Genomic DNA, 19959 nt, shown 5'->3' on the forward strand with positions numbered 1-19959 from the left:
GTTATAATTTTTTTTCACACGATTTTATCGTCTATCAGACATAAAGTCTAGCCGGAAAAGTCGACGATAATTTGACGAGAAGAGTCGATTTCTAGAACATTATCAAATTCTGCATAAACGATACAGTTAACAGACGTGGATAATGCCCTTGCGAATCGTACTTCTAATCGTAGACTGCCATGTTTCACGAGATTCCAATGTCCGGCACAATTTGCGGATAAATCGGGAGTGAGATCGAAAGCGAAAAGTGTATATCCATCGGCATAATCGTTTCTACTTATAGAATTACCCTCGTTCAAAAAGTGAATGCCAGTTCCGGAAAAGAGCGTATGATATGCTTCGACGTAGAGCGGTTCGTCTTTCGAGAAATTTGGCTGTAGCGGTCTACTAGGAATTTGTACACCGTCGACGTATAGCGAAAAGAAATTTATATCGTAGTTTTTGAAATTAAACGGATTTAATTTTCTATCTCCGTTAAACGCTCTGTTATCAACAAAACCGACAATTACGCGTTTCGGTAGTTGACCGAGGATCACGTTATCTATCGATTCTCCTACGAGCCCGGAATGTATCGTGAACGTTTTAACCTCTACTCTCGTTAGAGGATACTTGGCAGTTGTCTTACTCAACATTTTAGCGTGAGCGAGTAATACACCGGGGCTTATTTTTGCTCTTCTTACGAGTAGACTAGCGTCTAAAATACGAATTTTTGACGTGGAACTAGATTCCATTAGACAGAAAGAATCTTTCGAGCGTACGAGCCTCATTCTAACTTCTACTCCGTTAATTAAAAATTTATCCTGATTAAAAACGTCGCAGTGAAGATGACCTAAGAGATCTAACTCCTGTCCTGCCTGAATATAACGCGCTCGTCTCACGAGAGCGTTATTTGGTGCCGAGGAATCTACGTGAGTGTCCATGAGACCGGGTGTATCCATGTCCCATAGACACGCTGTCAGATGAGAGGATTTTGCGGGAGAAGCATAGTTTAATAATGCTTCGATATATGCACGATACGCGTAAGCGTTGTTTGGAGGTGACACGAGTTTCTGATTAAAATATACGTCAATTTGATTGAACATGGAATGTAACAAATGATTTACAGGTCCTACTTTGAGTATAAAGTCACTGGGCGTCGTATCTTTCTCCCCACCGGCGAGAGGAGTGGTTTCTACGCGTAGCCGAATACTTAACATGGTATGCGTGAGATCTAAGTAATCTTCCCCGTGACCGGGTATGACAAATTCTATAGGTGCATCGTCGGCGAGCGATGTCACAGGCTTGTAATAAATCCATTGCGAACTCTCTATGCTGGTTTGAGTGGGAGGTAACGAGAAGAGATCGAGTTCACTCTTTAAGCACTCACTGGAATGAGTGTGAAGAAAAGACATGCTTATTTCTCGCACAGAGACTTTTGACGTAAATTAAGAGAATATATCGGTTACTCCACGCTTCTTACTAACACGACGACGACGATTCGTAGTGGAAGTCTTTTTATTTTTGCCTCTTACCGAACGAGACTTTTTCTTCGTCAATCTTTTAACCGTTTTTTTCTTCCGCCTACTGTTTTTTGATGTTTTCTTTTTGCTTGTCCGACGTTTACGCGATGCCGACTTTGTTGCCGCGAAGCGACCAGTGTGACTAACGAAGGGGAACTGAAGCGGCAGCTTTTTCGACGATATTTTATATCCCGATCCCTTCATTAGGTTTTTAATTTTTTCTTCTGCTTTTCTTTTGAGATTTCCTCGAGATTCTTTGAATCGATTTCTGAGTGCCTCCTTCAAAGGAGTATTATTTTCAACGTCGTCTATCACGTTAATACCTGCACGTAAAGCTTCTTTACCGATCGCACGTACTCCTCTACTCAAGTAAGGAAGTGCCTTTCTGAATAATCCACCGAGAAAACTCCCGATTCCGTGTCCGCGCTGATATGGCGAACCGACGAAAACTCGTGGTATCCCTCCCCCACGGGCGTCTGCTGAATTATAATATTCTTCCTCCTCTGCTATCATATTAATGACTTATTGATTTTTACTTTTAACGTTCAAGTTACTGATAACGTCTAAAGTGTAACGTCACCGTTAACGTTCCGGATTGAAATGGTATACTTTTACCAAGTGCGTCTTTTATATCTATTTCGATCGTACGGAAATTCGTTTTTCGTAAAGGTATGTAATGAGAAGGAGAAAAATATGACGTCTGATTCGCACCGTACGTGTAATTAAACGCGTTCAATGGTATCGGAACTATTCGAAGAAGAGGAGACTTGACATCACCGGTTATGTAAGGTTCGCAAATATCACAATAAACGAACATTTTATCGGGGATTCCTCGTATCAGACTATGAGGTTCTCTACCCCAGAAAGCCAAATCAGGTTTATTAATGATAAGAAATTTTGCTGTATAGAAATCTTTTGTGGAATTAGGTTTCAATGCCGTGAGCTCTGTGTAAAAATATCCTTTCTTGGAAAGCAGCATGTGACCGCAACCGATTATTTTCAAAAGATTGTCGGAAACGTTTAAATAATGATTTTTTCCACATTTGTTTGCACATGTGAGACTGATAAAAGTTTTAAATCCTTCCTCTGTACGAGCTTCAAAATGAAAATGCGAGCCGGCCTTTTTACACGCGGAATTAATTGTGGAATAAAGTTCGTTGATATCTTTGTAAATACCATTTGGTATTACAGCTTCAGTCGATGTTAACTTAAGGTCTGTCTTGTCTTTGTCCTTCGAATCGATATCGACGAATTTGAGAGTGTTTTCCCCGTGATTTATGTGGAGGAAAGTATTAGGAAATTGAATCTCACTAAGCCCGACTTCCCATTCGCCGTGCAAAGATAAAGTCTGTGGTAATTGTGTGGTGAAAGATGACGTCTTATTATGCGGAAAATGACGCGTGCTGCTATTGCTCGGAAGAACGATGTAAAATTGGTCCTCACGCATCTTGAAGAGTGATTAAATTCGAAGCGGGTATCCAACTGTCGAACTTACTGGGATAACCACGCCAGTGGACCAGTACCTGTTTATTTTTCCCGTAGCCTCTACTTTTTATTACTCGATCGACGATAAACTCGTCCTCCCGCAAATTCTTCTCGACTCGAGCTAATTCCTGTTCATAAAAAATACCGTCTATGACTTCACCCGCTAAATCACTCAGTTCGTATACGCGAGGTTTTCGCCACTCGAGAACACGGTGAATACGAAATATCTCTTCGCTCCAACCTGCCTCGTATCCTTTCTCGAAGGTAGCTTTTGCTCTACTGACGCGAACGAGATCGCCAACGTGGTATTTAGCTTTACGACTTTGATTTTTAACGCTCCATCGACGAAATATATTTTCACGTGCGATTCGTGCGTTTTCTCTCGTCACGATCGTCGGTTGCATTTTGGTGGAAGAGTGACGGGTATGATTGTACGCACGAACGATATCTTGCAAAACGTCAATGTAACGTCGTGTATTTTTATGCGTAAAGTACCGCCACATTCTCTCCTTTAACGTCCTATTAAAACGTTCAACGATCGCGGCCTTGATATCGGGATTACGCGTTACTCGAAAACGGATATCGTTTTCTTTCAAAAACTTTTGCACTGTTTGCGCGACAAATTCTTTGCCTTTGTCCGTTTGCAGGTACACGGGTGAGCGTCCGTCGCTTCTCGAGAGTACACGTTGAAAAGCTTTTATTACGCTATTGCTCGTTTTGTCCCGCAACGGCTCTACCCAGACAAATTTACTGAGCACATCGATAATCACGAGTAGATAAGAATATCCGTCATTGTAACTTTTGAGATTCCGCAATTCGATCAAATCGGCTTCCCACACGTCGTCGATATTTGTTACATTGTAATGCAAGCGTGGAAACTTTCGCCGTAAAGGTCTGTGTAGCGTGTACGCGTCTTGTGATTGGAGCCAGCGCGTGACTTTGTTACGCGAAAAATCTGGTTTAACAGCATGTGTTAGATTATCTACAGCGGAATATCCCGCGTAATGCGTCGGATCGTAATAGATTTTTTCAAGTTCTGACATTATTGTTTCTTCACCGTACTCCAATTGAGTAAGCGCCTTTTTGGAGGCGAACGCGTTATATTAGGTGTGGAACTCGCCAAAGACTGAGGTCTCGCGTTTATTGAAGATCCGTAGACTGCCTTTAATAATTCTTTATTTCCCACCAGCGCCGTACGTGTATTTAAGCTACGCAGTAATCGGGCGAACTGATCTCTTCCCGTTGCTTTCACGGTTTTTCTTTCACGCACCGCGTCGTTTATCAGTTCGGTTATATCGGAATCTTTCACGACGTTGCCGTCTATAGTCACGATACCCTTCTCGTCCCAATTTAATCTGTCGGGTACCGCTTCGTCTTGCAAATGACGCATTAGCATACGAGCTTGCGAGCGATAAGTTTTCGGGACCGTTTCCAATATTTTTTCGACACTTTTTAACTCATGAATATTACGAATTATTTTTCGGGTTTTTTCCTTTACAGTATCTATGTCACTAGTCCGAGGGTGTTTGCCGGAAATTGGCGAAGTTTCGTGAAATACGATCGTTGAATCGTCGTCGTCGCCGTCGTCGTAGTCATTGTCGTCGTCGTTTTCGTCAGCGTCTCCTTCTTCAGCTCGCGTATCGTTGCTAGTGGTTTCGTCCGCACTCCGAACGGCTTTTCGCTTGCGCGCTACTCGAATAAGATGAAGATACCGCCAAAGTGCCTCCTTGTACATTTTCCATCTTTCATCCATGTTGCGTGGCCAAGACGAATTAAGCACGCGACTCATCTCCGCATCGAGCCGAGTCAACGGAGTTCCAGGGGTTCGTACAGAATTATTATCTCCGGTGATGTTTCCTGAACTTTGCGACAGCGAATTCTCCATTGGTTCCGCTGGCAGTTGCTGTTGCTGTTGTCGTTGCATTCTCTCGAGATTTTCCGTAGAAATCAAGACCATTTTTTTGGCTCTTTCCATCGCTCTGTGATTTTACCCTCCGATAAAATGAGATAATAAAGCTGATAATATGGGGACGATAATATAGGGTAAAAATCCTCCTCGTTGTAACAATAGCTTTCTTTTAGACTTCCAGTTACCGTGTTTTTTTGCGATACGTCGTAGGGTCGTTTTATACTTCGACAGTCGTTCTTTTTCGCGTCGTTCGAGTGGGACGTTACCGTTGAGAGTATTAAAAACGCATTCGTGGATACAGCGAATAAATTTTTCGTCCGCGGTTCGAAGAAAAGCTGCCCGTTGGTTTTTGTTCAGATGACACACGGCCTCGAGAAGACAGACGTTTCTCTTTCCGATCGAACGTCTGGCAATTTTCGCTGCACTATCTGTACAATCGTTACGTTTCTCCTTCATCGCGTGCGTGCGTGTGAGTTACACGACTGACTCGCGCCAGCACCGTTACGCGGTTTTTATACGCTTCCGTTGGAAAACGTTCTACGCGATACGTATACGTATTGTCGCGTATCGTTGGGAAAGATACACGTCCGGAATCGATAACTGTCAGGAGTCGATTGTTTCAAGTCGAACAACAAATATCCATGCGGTTTTGACGTGGCGTCGTAGTATGCCTCTTCAACAAATTTTGGATCGTCGGGATAAACCTGTCGTGCTAAATGTCGAATTTGCGCGCGATCGCGAGGGTTTTTGAAAACCACGATGTAATTAGCGTTGAGAGATATGTCGCGTTGTCCGCGTCCCTGATGGAAGAGATTTTGCGAGATAAGAATGACGCTGAGATTTTTGTGATGACTGCCTTTGGTAAAAAGATCCACGATCACGTCACTCGACGACGATTCTCTCATAAGATCGTCGATTATGATCAGTTTCGGGATAAGCGGATCGTTCGAGTAATCCTCCGGGCGTGGTAATCCCTCGCGAAATTCGATTACATTTTTCTTCCTCGCTGCAACGTTGTTTAGCGTGTTCTCTTCTTCTTTTACACTCGCATCGTATTGTAATTGACGATAAGCCTCTTGCCACTCCGCGTAATAAAACAAAACTCGTTCGAAACGTACGTCGGACATGTGCGACAAATACCGGAGAAAAGTTTTCACAAAAATCGTTTTCCCACAGCCAGTGGGTCCACAAACGATCGATGTCCAAGGATGTTTCCAGCGCACGTCCATTTCGCGTAATGAGCGGTTTGATTTTCTTACGTGACTTTAAAAAGAAGAAAAATGAAATGTAGGAATAATAATTTTCGCTTTTTTTTTTTAAACAAGTAAATTAAATTAAATTTTTTAAAGTTAGAGATAATTTCATCAGCGCTGGGGGCGGCGGCGGCGGCGGCGGCGGCGGCGACGGCGACACGCTCGTGTCAGCGTACCCCCGCGTATGCTAGCCGAAACAAAGGCACCGCGGCCAAAATTAGCTGATTCGGGCCGTGGTGCAGCGCGTACGTACATAAGCTTATTCGTGTCGTTGTGTTCGCTTTTACGTGTGCGCGACATCGCTGCTAACTAACCGATTGGCGATGACGCTAAAAAGGATAAAGGTAGGGAAAAATTTTATTTATTTATTTATTTATGAGTAAAACTTTTATTTTATAAACTTACTTAAATAAAAATTAAAAATTTTTAATTTTAATTTTTTTATTTTATAATTTAATTAACATTTTTATGTATAAATATCAAATTATTATAATACAAAAATATTTTAAATTTTACACTGTACACTTTTTACAAAAAACTTATTTACAATATTTTTACAGATTTACATAATTTTATATAATTTTTACAAAAGTTTACAAAATATTTTTAATTACACTAATTACATTTTTTACACAATTTTACAAAATATATTTATTTACACTGTACATTTTTTACAAAATTTACAAGCTTTCTTATACACTAATGAGCGGAAAATTCTCGGATATCATACATTTTAAAAACTAAAACAGAAAATAGAAGAAGAAGAAGAAGAAGAATGAAATTATATTTACAGTTAACAAAATCCATACGGGAACGAATAGCGATTATCGATAAATCTGCGTTTTAGCAATACCGGCGCACAGGTTTTTTTCTCGCTACGTGTCACGATGTCGTGAAACGCTGTACGCCGAATTGCAGTAAAACGCAGTTTTATCGCACTATCCCTTCCCGGTTCTCCTTCTTCTTCTTCTTCTTCTACCCCAGATATTAGATGTCTTATACTGTGAAAGTTCAGGAGCTTTGAATTAACGTAATTCAACGTTATCCCCTTCACTTTGCAGACCTCGTGGGTGTTTCCTTCCGGCGTACGAACCACATAAGCGTAAAATTTCGGCCCTCCCGATACGAAGGACTCGATATAGCTACCGCTGCCATAGCAATCGAGTTCGTCCGTCATGTCGCCTAAAAAGTTACCCGTATGTGGTTCGTACTCGTTCGGTGCACCAGAGCTTAGATAAATGCACGAGTCTGTGTCACAGTATAAGACTCTTGTTCCTAATTTTTCTAAATAACTATACAATATTAACCTCGCCTGTGCCGTCGTATAGGCAGCGATAACGACGTTAGTTATCGGCGAGGCTACGACCGCTTCCTCGCGTAGCCGCCACGAAACGTACATTACCTCGTCGTTGACGGGTAATATACCGGTTATTTCGTGCTCAGGACTGGTGAGCAAAGTCACGAAATGCTGGAATGATTTTACAATCTCGGTTTTAGGCAGATTGGCTCGTTGGCCGAATTTCCCCCAGAAAGAATTTAAGCAAAGCTTAGCAACCGAACGAAGACCAGGATTTCGAGTGATGTTATTTTTTTCGAGAACGATACCCTCGGTTTTTTCATACTCCCTCAGGTATCGTTCCTTAGTTACGTCGTCGTCCTGGCATTCGCTCGGCCACCCGCTCGCTTCTTGCTTTAATTGTAAAAAACAATTTATATATTCGGCAAACAAGCCACCCTGCCGGTTACCGGGATCGTATTTCGTGACTTTGTATTGCCAAATCTCGCTCACCTCCGTCACGAAATAACGCTTCTCGACAGCCTTGCGCAATTCGCAGGATACCCATGTACCCGAGAATTCACGTTCGGAGGGAGAATCGTGAGTGCAGTGCGTTTTCGAAAAGGTTTCGCAGCAGCTACGGCATAAACCGAATAACAATTTACCGTTAACGCGGAACGGGAGCACCGGATGATAAAGATTGCGCGGTGGGAGTATTTTACAGCGGACAAGACCCTCTACATTGTCGAAATTAAAATTCGGTGCTGTCCCGATTAATCTGTCACATTCTTCTCCGATATAAATATCGGGATGACCAATCGGGAAAGCACCGGTTTTTAATACGAAAGGGTACAAAGAACATACGTCAACGTAACGCATTTTCTCTGTACCCTTAACTTCATAAAGGGTCGCGATGTTCTCCGTACGTCCGCCGTAAAACGCGTCACGTGGATTGAGAGGTGCGTGTTTCAATATAGCGTGATTTTCTAAAAATGTGTTAATTTCCGAATTTTCTTGCACCTCTCGATCAAAGTCGCACTCCCACTTTTCGGTTACGCGGTACCCTAACCTTTGAAGGCGCCACGTCCTCGCGAGAGTACGTTCGTAACGCGTGTCGATGGTGTCTTCGGGATTCGTGGATAAAAGTGGACGATCGCGATTAACGCGAAAGCAAGTTGGACATCCGTGCCAAAAGCAGCCGTGAAATTGTAATACGTAACGTCGCGTCTCGTTATCAGTCACTGTTTCGTAATATCCGTCAACTTTCGCGCCTGCAATTTGTTGTTCCCGTCCTCGTCCCGCGTGAATAATCTGTTGTCCTAATTCGCGTTCCATCCACACGAGCCATCTCAGAGCTTTCTGCGATGACTTGTCTGCGTTCCTGTATCCCTTTGTCGGAATCACGCCTATTTCACCCTCGCGTAAAAAGTTTTTCCGGAAAACTTTCATACACGTGGATGCGATAGTCGTGCATTCCTCGAAGGGACACACGTCGCCACGTTCTAAAAAGATTTTACGGAATTCCATGCAGGCGCGACGAAGAATGATTACGTCGTTACGGCAGTAGCGAACAATTTCGCGTTGGAAATCAAAGATGTAACTTTCGTTAATCATCTTTGAGTGCCAAGCTAAAAATTGTTCGCGTTCTTCCGGTTTCATTTGGTCGGGACAAAAATATCGAATGTCGGGTAACGGACCGACATATGTCTGGTTTTCGACTCTATTGAAAAGGTGTGGAAATATGCCTTTATCCGACGTATCCCTCAACCCGAAAGCCTTGGGTAAATCGGATAAGCGCATGGGCATGTAATTTACACTGTCTATAAATTTAACACGCCCAAGTGTTATCGCGATTATTTTTGTCCCGTTCAAAATCAACTCGGGTTTTTCAGTCATTTCAGTTCTTTCTATTATGTGCTTTAATATAAACTGAGCGTCGAATGCTTTCGCGTTATGCGCGATACAGATGATCCTTTTGAAACATTTTGTCGGGCGTGTTACGAACTCAACAAATTGTTTCACAGGATCATCCCGAAACACAAATTCACGTATCCCGCACCATCGACATCGTGCCGCGTCTTCCTCTACCGCGGAGCATGCTTCGCAGACTTGGTGAGCGATGCAGAGAGTCGGTACATGAAGGTAAGTGTTTTCACTAGCTTCAAGCACCTCGTCTTGTCGCGTTTCGAAATCATAAAACACAAACGCGACGCGACCTTTGTCCCGATTGTTCGCACGTTCGACATTGTTCTTATTACATGTATCTTCCAGTCGTTCATCCGTACTCGTCCCCTCGCCAGGATTTTTGATTACGGATTTGTGGCGAAGAGGATGCATGTAACAACAATGGTTTGTCGACTGTAGCGAACAACACGTCTTACAATATGTCTCGTCGCATTTGTGCTCAGATCCCGATTTTACAAACCGTCCGCATCCGTCGCAAATCTTAACGGAATCACAGACGGAGGCGCACGATTTGCCGTCATACGAATTGCTTTTGCGATGACGATTGTAGCAGCTTTCTCCGAAAAAACTGCGTTTACATTTTCCACATCTGACGAGCGCCGCATCGAGATTTTCGCAATGCGTCGCTGCGTAGCACCGTGGACATTTTTTCGCGCAACGGTGCCCCTTATCCGGACGATAGCCTACGTTACACGCGACGCAATACCCTCCGCGTGAACCGGCTGCAGCTTTCAAACACAATATCGGGTTATAGTGACGCGAACCCTCGTAGTACATAATGTTAAGGCGAAACGAGGGTTCGCGTCCTAATTCGCCGAGTATCGTGGTACCGTCGTACAACGGTTTTTCGCCACGTCCGAAAGTACTGAAATTATATATCACGATTGCAATATTTTCAGTAGCGAAAAACCGTTGGAAGCGATCAATCTCAGGAATTCCGCAACCCTCTTCAGGGACTACGACACCGGCGTTACGTGTTAATTCCATCGCTAATTCTCGCTGTAACGCCGATGTCCTACATCTTACGGAATTCCACAGTCTATGTAATTCTCCCTCGCGCACATTTCCCCGCTGACAATGTATCCGAGATAGCACCAAAGCGCGAGGGAGACACAGATTATCATCGTTATTAATTTGGAGAATTGATCGCTTCGCGACGTCTTCGCGCGTCAATTTATTCGATGTGCGTCCCCGACCTACCGGGACCGCGACACTAAAGACGCTCACCGAAAAATTTTGCGTCACGTCCATTCCGCCGGCACTTTGCGCTACCGAACTCACGAGGCTCCATATGTCCTCGGGAGTTAAGTCTCGCGCCGGTCGGAATGATAAGCCGGCCGGTCCATGAGTTAGCTCCGCCGAATAAAATGTTAGACCGACGTAATCGGTCGGAGCACTCGAGCGTATAACGTACGCGTGTACCTCGCGAAACGCGTCTTCTAACCATCGCAACGAGTTCGCGCCGTCAGGAATCGGTCGTATTTTAAAAGACGCTTCCCTCCCAAGCGTCCTAAAATTTCTAAACCGCCGAGAATTTTCCGCTCTTAGCTCTATGTACTTAAATTCTGGTTGGCGATGTTGTTGCTGTTGTCGATGTTGTAGCTGTTGTTGTTGTTGCGACGGCTGCACGAGGATAGCGCCGGAATTTTCATTCACCCCTCCCTCTGCTTCATTACCACTTAGGGTGGCCTCGTCTACGTCGTCAGTTCGCACAACACCACCGCCAGTTTGGACTGAATAATAGAATATTGTAAATTTTTTTATATTAATATATTTCGTCTAATTTCAAAACTTTTTACTGCTACGCCAAGGAAATATCATAGCAAGGTATCGCACCTGTAAGTAAGGTAGCGTACCTATTTTATCCTTATCTTATTTTATTTTATTTTTCACTGGAACCCCAACGTTAGACGAAATGCGTTAAAGTAACTAATCTAGTTTACTCACTTGATTTAGACAGTTAACGTAAACGATGAGTTAATTCTGACGTGTGATTAATTAAATCGATAATTTTTTTAACATATTACTCTGTGCTCGTGTAAGAATTAAGTAAAAAATTACCCTTTATTCTATTTACTTTAATACAAAAAAGATTAAGTTTATTATATATAATTTTTCAGTGACGAACAAGAAGGTATATGACAAAAATTTAAAAAACGGCTAATTAGTCAACACTTCGTCGAGATTTAATTAAAATTTTTTATTTAAGTAATAAAGTCACGTAATAAAATTTATAAAATTTTCTCAAGTTAAATTTAACTGATTAATAATTTAAAAGTTTTTTATTCAAAGTAGAGACTAATAAAATAATTTCAAATAAATGCACAACATTTACATGGGTAAATGAATATGGTAATAATAATTTTTTAAATTTTATTTTGTTTTTATTTTAAATTCTGTACAGTTTTTTGTATTGTTATTAATATCATTTTTAAAATTGAGATGTAGAGAAAACCTTAAAAATATTAACCGGCGTAGAGATCACAGAACAAAATAGTAACCTAGGGTTCCAGTTTTTATGATCTATTCCTATGTCCCCAAAAAAATTCCCGTAGTTGAGTGCAAGTAATTTCTAACAAAAAATTAAAATTGTATTAATATTATAATTAAAATTTTATTTAAAATATATTTGAAAATAATATGTAATATTTTAAAATAATATATTATATTGTTATATTACCTGAAGGCGTTACAGTGGCGTCTCCTCTCTCCTCCTCTTCTTCCTCCTCCTCTCTCTCTTGCGTTCCTTCATCCTCTTCTATTGCACTTTCTGTCTCTTCCTCCCCTTCATGTTCACTTTCTTCAATGGAGGAAACGTTCACATTCTCGATTTCTCCTACTAACAAATAGCATATTATTTTTACCTGAAATGTAACGAATTGTGAAAAATCTCATTATAAATACTTACTCTGCGAAAATAGCGCCTCCGAGTCAAGTGTGCTTGGTAACACTATCTCCTCCTCCCCCATCTCTTCATTTCTTTCAGCATTACTCTCTTCTTCTCTCTCTTCCTCTTCTTCGTTTTCTTCTTCCACCGACTCTTCATTTTCCTCCTCCTCCTCTGACTCCTCATCTACATGCTCCTCCTCCTCTTCCTCCGACTCCTCGTCATCATCCTCGTTATCTTCTTCCTCCTCTTCCTCCTGATGTTCCTCCTCCGATTCTTCATTTTCCTCCTCCTCCTCTTCATCTTCTTCTTCTTCTTCATCTTCCACTTCTTCTTCTTCTTCTTCTTCCATCTCCCGTTCATTATCTCTCTCTTCAAAATTTCTTTCCAGCACCCCTTCCTCCCGCTCTGCCAACGCTCTATCCATCGTATCCTCTTCCATCCAGCCGTTTTCTCTTTCTATCTCTCCTTCCTCCCACTCTGCTAACACTCTATCCATCGTATCCTCTTCCATCCAACCGTTTTCTCTTTCTTCTTGGCGTACTGAAAAATAACATTATTTTATTATTATTTTTACGAATTAATCTGAATTAAATAGAAAATTAAAAATACTTACTCGGTGTAAATAACGCCGCTGAATCAAACGAGCTCGGCACAACATCGGACCCGTTCTGCGTGTCGTCATCTAAAATCATAAATTTATTATTAAACAGCATGGCAATAATAATTAACTTTCGAGTAATATCTTGTATTTAAAAATTAATAATTACCAGACACTAAATCCACAACGGGAATGACGCGAGGTGGTGGTGATGGTGCTAGCGGTGGTGGTGGTAGTGCTGCTGCTGCTACTGCTGGTGCTACAATAGCAACAGGAGCTTCTCCGATTCGACGTCTCCCTAAAAATTAAAACTTTTAATATGTACTAAACTTCTAACTAAATTTTTAAGAAATTAATTTTATTTCCAACTTACGGGCAGGTACAGCCTCCTCAGCCACCTCCGCCTCGCGCCGCCGCCTTAAGCTTAGGCGACCGTACTGCGTACGAAAAGGGTGCACTAGTGCTACCGGTCTCTCACCTACAAAAAAATACTCGTAATTAAAATATAAAATACTAACTTTTTCTTTATTAGATATTTTATATTTTTTCTTACCTGACACTCCTCTATTCTCATTTTCCGGCACCCCGTCTCGACGTCGTAAAAATTGTGCGATGCACCCACTCGCGTCGTTTTCATAATATTGTTCATCCGCGTAACGCGCTTCGACGATACGAAATATAGTGTCTATTAGCCGAACGTTTCCCTCAAAATAGCCCATTTTGTACAACAAGCACAGTATCGTGCTGGAACATTCTTTTTCCGCGAAACGCTCGAATAATAAATAATTAATTTCATCGTCGCGAGACAAATTCTTAAAATAATCGCGCTTTTTAATATTTTTGCTTTGATTGCATACGATTATAAAAAATCTCACTATTATTGCGCGCGGTTCCATTTTCGACACTCAAACTATTTTTTCTCGCACACACTCGACAAACTCGTACAATTGACTTAAAGAATAAGTTAGCTCACTCGAAAGTACAAGAACTAACACTTGTACGCGTTAGAACACGAAATTTATACCCTGTAAGCCCATCTTAGACAGAAAATATTAGGAATAGTGGGCGTGATTTTCTACTTACTCTATTGGTAAACTAGTTTCCCACTTTTCTTCGTGTGCCTGTATCTTTTTCGAAAAATTCATTATTTTTCTCATAAAAGAAAATTCACATGGAACACGAAATTTACACCCAATAATCCCATCTTACGCTGAAAATATTGGGAATAGTGGGCGTGATTTTCTACTTACCTTATTGGTAAACTAGTTTCCCACTTTTCTTCGTATGCCTGAATCTTCTTGAAAAATTCGTTATTTTTCTCATAAAAAGAATTCGCGCAAAAATTAGTTATTTCCATAGTATAACATATTTATATATTTTTTAAAAATAAAATTAAATGTGTAATATATTTTTTATAATTTTTCAGAATTTATTTAACTAAAAGATAAAATCATACACAAACTAGTTATCTGTAGTATGTAATTCACCTTCTAAATTTTTTACTTTTTACTTAAATTTTTAACCAAGTGTGCTTTAATTGATGTTAATTAATTAATTTTTCTTAAATTTTATATTTAGATTTTTATAAATTTTAGTTAAGTCGATGAAGAATCGCATTCTCATTTTTTATTATTCAACCAACAGCAAACAATTAGTTTCGAGAAGAAAGAATACATGTTCGTGCAAGTTCGATCTTGTCTCGTCTCTAACGGTTACTTCACATTCCGAATTCAAATTTTTACTCGTTACTTTTACATAAATTTTTATTTCAAAATGTTTTATAAATATTACTTAATTTTTATAAATTTTACATTCAATCTTTGTGATTTGAATTTTTGTATAGCTAACGTAGTGTAATTATTTAAAATTAAAAATTTAAATAAAATTTTAGTTTATAAAAAATTTATTTACGTTTCCCCACCACTGTCTCATTTGCGTGCGCAACTTTTATTACGTCACAAACAGAGGTAAGGGCATTTCCCGTGATGTAAACGCGAATTCATTTGATATTCTTCCTTCGAAGCGTTAACCTCGCGAACAAAGTTTTCCTCAACCCTCTCGAACTTTTGAATTGCGAGTGTGAGAGTTACGTGCCTTATTTCACTTACTGGTTTCATTTCTGTGTCTTTATACAACACTGAAGCAGAAAGAACAATGGCCAACCAGCAACAAAGTGTTAATTATAACCCCTCGAACCAGGCGATTCACGATAATCTCGGAACGCGCAACTTCGTCGAAGGAAGAAACGATAGGCTTCATATGCTGCTTACCACTTCGTATGGCCTTAATAACTCGCATACGAAGAGAATACAAGTCGGATTACAATCAACGAAGGAGGGAGTCTTCGTTCCATTAATAAAATTAAGCGGTAACAACGCCGACGGTATTAATTTCGACGTCGACTCCTGGCTGCAATTTCAAGATCATACGGATCTCATGAGTGAGTACTTGCGCGGTAATGGCAAATTAAAGCCGAATCCTGTCGGTATAAAAAACATCAACATCAGCTTCACCTCGGCCTATGGATCAAGATCCGTTCTAATATCGTATAAGGAAACTGAAGAAGAACGCTCTTCGGAGGAAACCGTTGAAGATGCTGCAGATTCTTTACCGGTAACGAAGAAACGGAGACACTACTCCGTTGCAATAGTGATGCAGAAAACCACGTTCCAGGGATTGCTGAATGTGATTAAATGTGTCGACGCACATTTAGAACATTTAAAATTGTTAAGCGAAAGCGTCAATGTGTGTGCGCAACGCTTAATTCAAGAAATTGAACTTAAACTACCACTAAGTTATGTAGATTGCGAAATTATAAAATTAACAATAAAAGGTAATCAGGAGGATATTGAACGCAATGTACGTACTCAAATAAACGATTTAACTTTCCTCGACGTATATTTCAATATAATATTTTTGGAACTGATTACACTGCGTTGTAACGAAATTACCAATATAATTTTGTCAAAACGTAGAACATAATTTTTATATAATTTTGGTCAGTTACAATGTATTTTTGTACGAAAAGTTTGCGTATTAAAATAAAACTATTTTTTACTCGTAACTCTTCATATTTCTTTTAGACCCTTCCATAATACATAGTTTTTGATTTTTATAAAATTCTAAACATACTAGTTTCTGTTTGTGCCTAAAGTATCTCTACATAATAGCAAAAGAATTTTCTTTCAAAAGTTAATCCTGATATATTACTTTTACTTCCTTCATAATGCATAGTTTTTGATTTTTTAAGACTCGAAATATACAAGCTCTTGTTTATGCCTAAAGTATCTCTACATAATAGCAAAAAGAATTCTTTTACAAAAGCTAAACTTTCTTATATTTCTTTGTTCAGCTTTTCATAGCAAAAAGTGATTGATTTTTATGACTCATGAAAATCACTCACTCCTGTTTGTTCCTTAAGTATCTCTACATAATAGCGAAAGATTTCTCTATCTTACAAAAGCACCTTTGTTCTGTAAGTCTGTTAACCTGTTACAAAACATACATCTGTCCGAAACGCAACCCCCAGCCGAGCAAGACTCCCAGATCTAAGATCTGACTTCCATCATTTGTCACTTCTGACATTTTTCCGAGTCAAAACATACACGTTTTCTGTTTTTACCTTAGGTAACACTACATAATAGCAAAAAGTTCTCTCTCTCGCGCTTACAAAGCATACTTGACCTATAAACCTATTGACCCATTTTTACAAAAACTCCCACCTGTCCGAGCCGCACCCCCGCTGGGGTAAAACGCTCGGCACTAAGATCTGCTTTTTCCTATTCAAAATCCAGTAGTATACTCAGGACAGCCAATCAAGGCTCGGGGCAGCCATGGAGGGCCAATCAAGACTCGGGGCAGCCATGGGGTATCCAATCAGAACCCTCCGTTCAAAATCGTGACGACACAAACTCAGGCTACCCATTCAAGGCTCGGGGCAGCCATGGGGTATCCAATCAAAACGCGTCGTTCAAACTCGTGACGTCACACCGTCTAGTCTTCCCCACCAGGCCCCAGTCGGGGAAGGGGGTTAGGTTTGACACCAGTCGGACGAAGAGTGGGGTTAGGTTTGTCATCAGGCCGAGGAAGAGAAGTTCGGGTTTGTTTTGATGCACCATGGCTGCCCCAGACAGGGGGGAAGGGGGGCAGACACCCCCCGCTGTGAGGGCGACACCCCCCGCTGTGAGGGCGAGGAGTGGGGGTTTGTTTTGACGCCCCATGGCTTCCCCTATACTACTGCCCTTTTTATATTTTCACACTTTTTTATTTTTATTTCTATTGCATTTTTTCTTTTGCTTTCTAATTTCTATTATTAGTTTACTACATTTTAATATAGGTTTCTGGTGTGATATTTTTTAAGATGTAATATTTTTTATGTGAGTTACTTTATGCTGGAAATAAGTTACTCATCAACAGCCATTAATTGTTATTTTTATGAATTAATAACAATTTATTCAATATTATTTCAGAACATCTCGGCATTTCAAAAGATATTTAATCATCAAAACCAACTGTGTTGCTACACAATAAAAAGTTCAATTTGTAATAGATTATAATTGTTAATAGAGTATGTTATTTTTCCTTGAGTACATAATTGGTTTTAATAATTTAAGAATTTATATTATATATATATATGTGTATATATATATATATATATACACTGGCGCAAAAAAAACGAAACAAAATTTTTGACCGATTTTTAGGCAATCTTCAAAGTGATGCAACTTTGCGAAAAATCATCCAAATTACATGTACTTTTTTTAAATTAAAGGGCAAAGACTCTACTTTGAGAATCTCTACGCGAAAGTTTGATTTGTTAAGTGCGAACCTTTTGTATCGCATGAAAACCAAACATGTGTTTTTTAAATAAAAAAAGTAAAAGTTTGTTATCATTTTGCACAAATTTCTCGTTAAAATCTTGCTAATATTAATTCAGATTCTTAAAGTTCATTCCTTTCTAAGCAATTTAAAAAAAAAAATACATGTCGATACGATGTTTTTTGTTAATTGCACGCGAGTTTGAAATTTGCATTGCATTTTAAGGTATTTTAGCGAATAAATACGGTATCTTTTGAATATCAGAATTTTGAGTATCAATATGATATTGCACATTGATTTTATTCGTGTTAAACTCAATCATACCGCTGTCATCAAAGTGACCCGATTTGCACCACGTGGAGAATGACGATCGGATTTTGTACATCATGTGGCTCTGAAATTCATCGGTGGAAATTTGTACTTACTGATCTGAATATAACGGATAGCTGACGCACTAATTTCACTGAAGTCAACAGAAGATCACATTCATCTATACTCATAAACCCACACATACACGTAAACATACATATACACATACTTATACATAAAAAATAAAAGTTTAAAATTTATTTTAAAAAATCAGCCTTTTCAGAGCCACATGATGTACAAAATCCGATCGTAATTCTCTACGTAGTGCAGATCGGGTCACTTTGATGACAGCGGTATGATTGAGTTCAACACGAATAAAATCAATGTGCAATATCATATTAATACTCAAAATTCATGATATTAAAAAAATACCGTATTTATTTGCTAAAATACCTTAAAATGCAGTGCAAATTTCAAACTCGCGTGCAATCAACAAAAAACATCGTATCGACTGTCTTTTTTTTTAAATTACTTAGAAAAGAATGAACTTTAAGAATCTGAATTAATATTAGCAAGATTTTAACGAAAAACTTGTGCAAAATGATAACAAACTTTTACTTTTTTCAATTAAAAAACACATGTTTGGTTTTCATGCGATACAAAAGGTTCGCACTTAACAAATCAAACTTTCGCGTAGGGATTTTCAAAGTAGAGTCTTTGCCCTTTAATTTAAAAAAAAGTATATGTAATTTGGATGATTTTTTGCAAAGTTGCATCACTTTGAAGATTGCCTAAAAATCGGTCAAAAATTTTGTTTCGTTTTTTTTGCGTCAGTGTGTATATATATATATACACATATATAAAATAAGACTACAGTCATTTTTATTCACTTTAATATTTTTGATTTTATAATTCCATTAATACGTTACTAAAATATAATGATATTAAAAATAAGAAATTAATCTACATATACTTACACAAAAATTATAATATAATTATATAAAAATTAAATTAAAATTAATCTGATTTAAAAATACTTTGCGCGAGATAGTACTGCGTCGTCTCTTAATATTGTTCAAATGAAGCGCTCGTACAACCAGGAATATGGCTGACGGTCACGTGATCGGTTACCACTTACATCAAAGGTGCCGATGCTCATTGTCGCTACTGTATATACTTATACTGTGACATGGCTATGTCGACTCTCAGCCTTTTCTGGTACATGCTCCCTCCTCCACAGCCGCAGCTTGGTACTAAGTCTGGAAATCTGGCATGCCTGTCTATACTTACTATGCCTATAGATACACCTTTCTTATTACATGGCCGACAGTAATGGTATATCCACACAAACTTGCATAAGCGCATAAGCATATGCATAAGGAATTCGATTGGTTTATTTTCTTATGTAAGAAGAGACATGAATATATTCTCACTAAAGACCTATAATAAAAGTATGAAGACTAGAACCAGGAGACCAAACTAAGCCTGATTTCGCCTCCAAAAGTGAGGCGAAAATCTGTCAGAAATGTAGTACCAAATGGTGGCGCTGGCGACAGTGATTTACCGGAAACAATATGGAGTATAACGACAAGCATTTGACAATAAATGCAAATTTATAATAAAAATCTTAGCAATTTTACATTTAGAGTACTTATCTCAGTTTTCTTATACCAAACATACAACTACGTACAGCCTAGCACCACTAGCACGGCTGACTACGATAAACTTAGACTAGACAATTATGGCTGCGTTTCGATATTCACTGTCAGTACTGAAATTCTACAGTGTATGTGACGTAAACTATAGATTTTCAGTACTGGCAGTGAATATCGAAACTCAGCCTACATTTAGAGTTGGAATATATTCCGGTTTATCACGGTGTACCAGCATCGTCAGCCACCATTTGGTACTACATTTCTGACAGATTTTCGCCTCACTCAAAACCACAAAGATCGGT

The 19959-nt window shown here is 39.4% G+C and overlaps 2 protein-coding genes across 2 annotated transcripts; both read right to left on the reverse strand.

The window, feature by feature from the left end:
• Nucleotides 1–6939: 6939 nt before the first annotated feature.
• Nucleotides 6940–11208, reverse strand: LOC118646714. The gene is made up of 2 exons (XM_036290211.1): nt 11187–11208; nt 6940–11120 (listed from the first exon to the last, which is right to left on the reverse strand). Exons 1-2 carry the CDS (start codon nt 11206–11208, stop codon nt 6940–6942), a joined length of 4203 nt encoding a protein of 1400 aa, XP_036146104.1.
• Nucleotides 11209–11272: 64 nt separating this feature from the next.
• LOC118646956 (cyclic nucleotide-gated cation channel beta-1-like) lies at nt 11273–14237 on the reverse strand. Its single transcript, XM_036290962.1, has 5 exons — nt 13249–14237; nt 13045–13173; nt 12891–12959; nt 12296–12817; nt 11273–12226 (listed from the first exon to the last, which is right to left on the reverse strand). The coding sequence occupies exons 1-5, from the start codon at nt 13769–13771 to the stop codon at nt 12051–12053; spliced, it is 1419 nt and encodes a 472-aa protein (XP_036146855.1). The 5' UTR covers nt 13772–14237; the 3' UTR covers nt 11273–12050.
• Between the last annotated feature and the right edge of the window lie 5722 nt (nt 14238–19959).

Source organism: Monomorium pharaonis, chromosome 1 (genome assembly GCF_013373865.1).
Source record: "Monomorium pharaonis isolate MP-MQ-018 chromosome 1, ASM1337386v2, whole genome shotgun sequence".
Taxonomy (NCBI): Eukaryota; Metazoa; Arthropoda; class Insecta; order Hymenoptera; family Formicidae; genus Monomorium; species Monomorium pharaonis.

Excerpts from the sequence above, each read along its gene's own strand:
- LOC118646714 (XM_036290211.1), bottom strand. The coding sequence starts at position 11,208 with ATGATATTTCCTTGGCGTAGCA. Across the intron at positions 11,121-11,186 it reads GATATTTCCTTGGCGTAGCA|TCCAAACTGGCGGTGGTGTT; the intron begins GTAAAAAGTTTT and ends TCTATTATTCAG.
- LOC118646956 (XM_036290962.1), bottom strand. The coding sequence starts at position 13,771 with ATGGAACCGCGCGCAATAATAGTGAGATTTTTTATAATCGTATGCAAT. Across the intron at positions 12,818-12,890 it reads AGCGGCGTTATTTACACCGA|TACGCCAAGAAGAAAGAGAA; the intron begins GTAAGTATTTTT and ends GTTATTTTTCAG. Across the intron at positions 12,227-12,295 it reads GGAGGCGCTATTTTCGCAGA|TAGGAGAAATCGAGAATGTG; the intron begins GTAAGTATTTAT and ends GCTATTTGTTAG.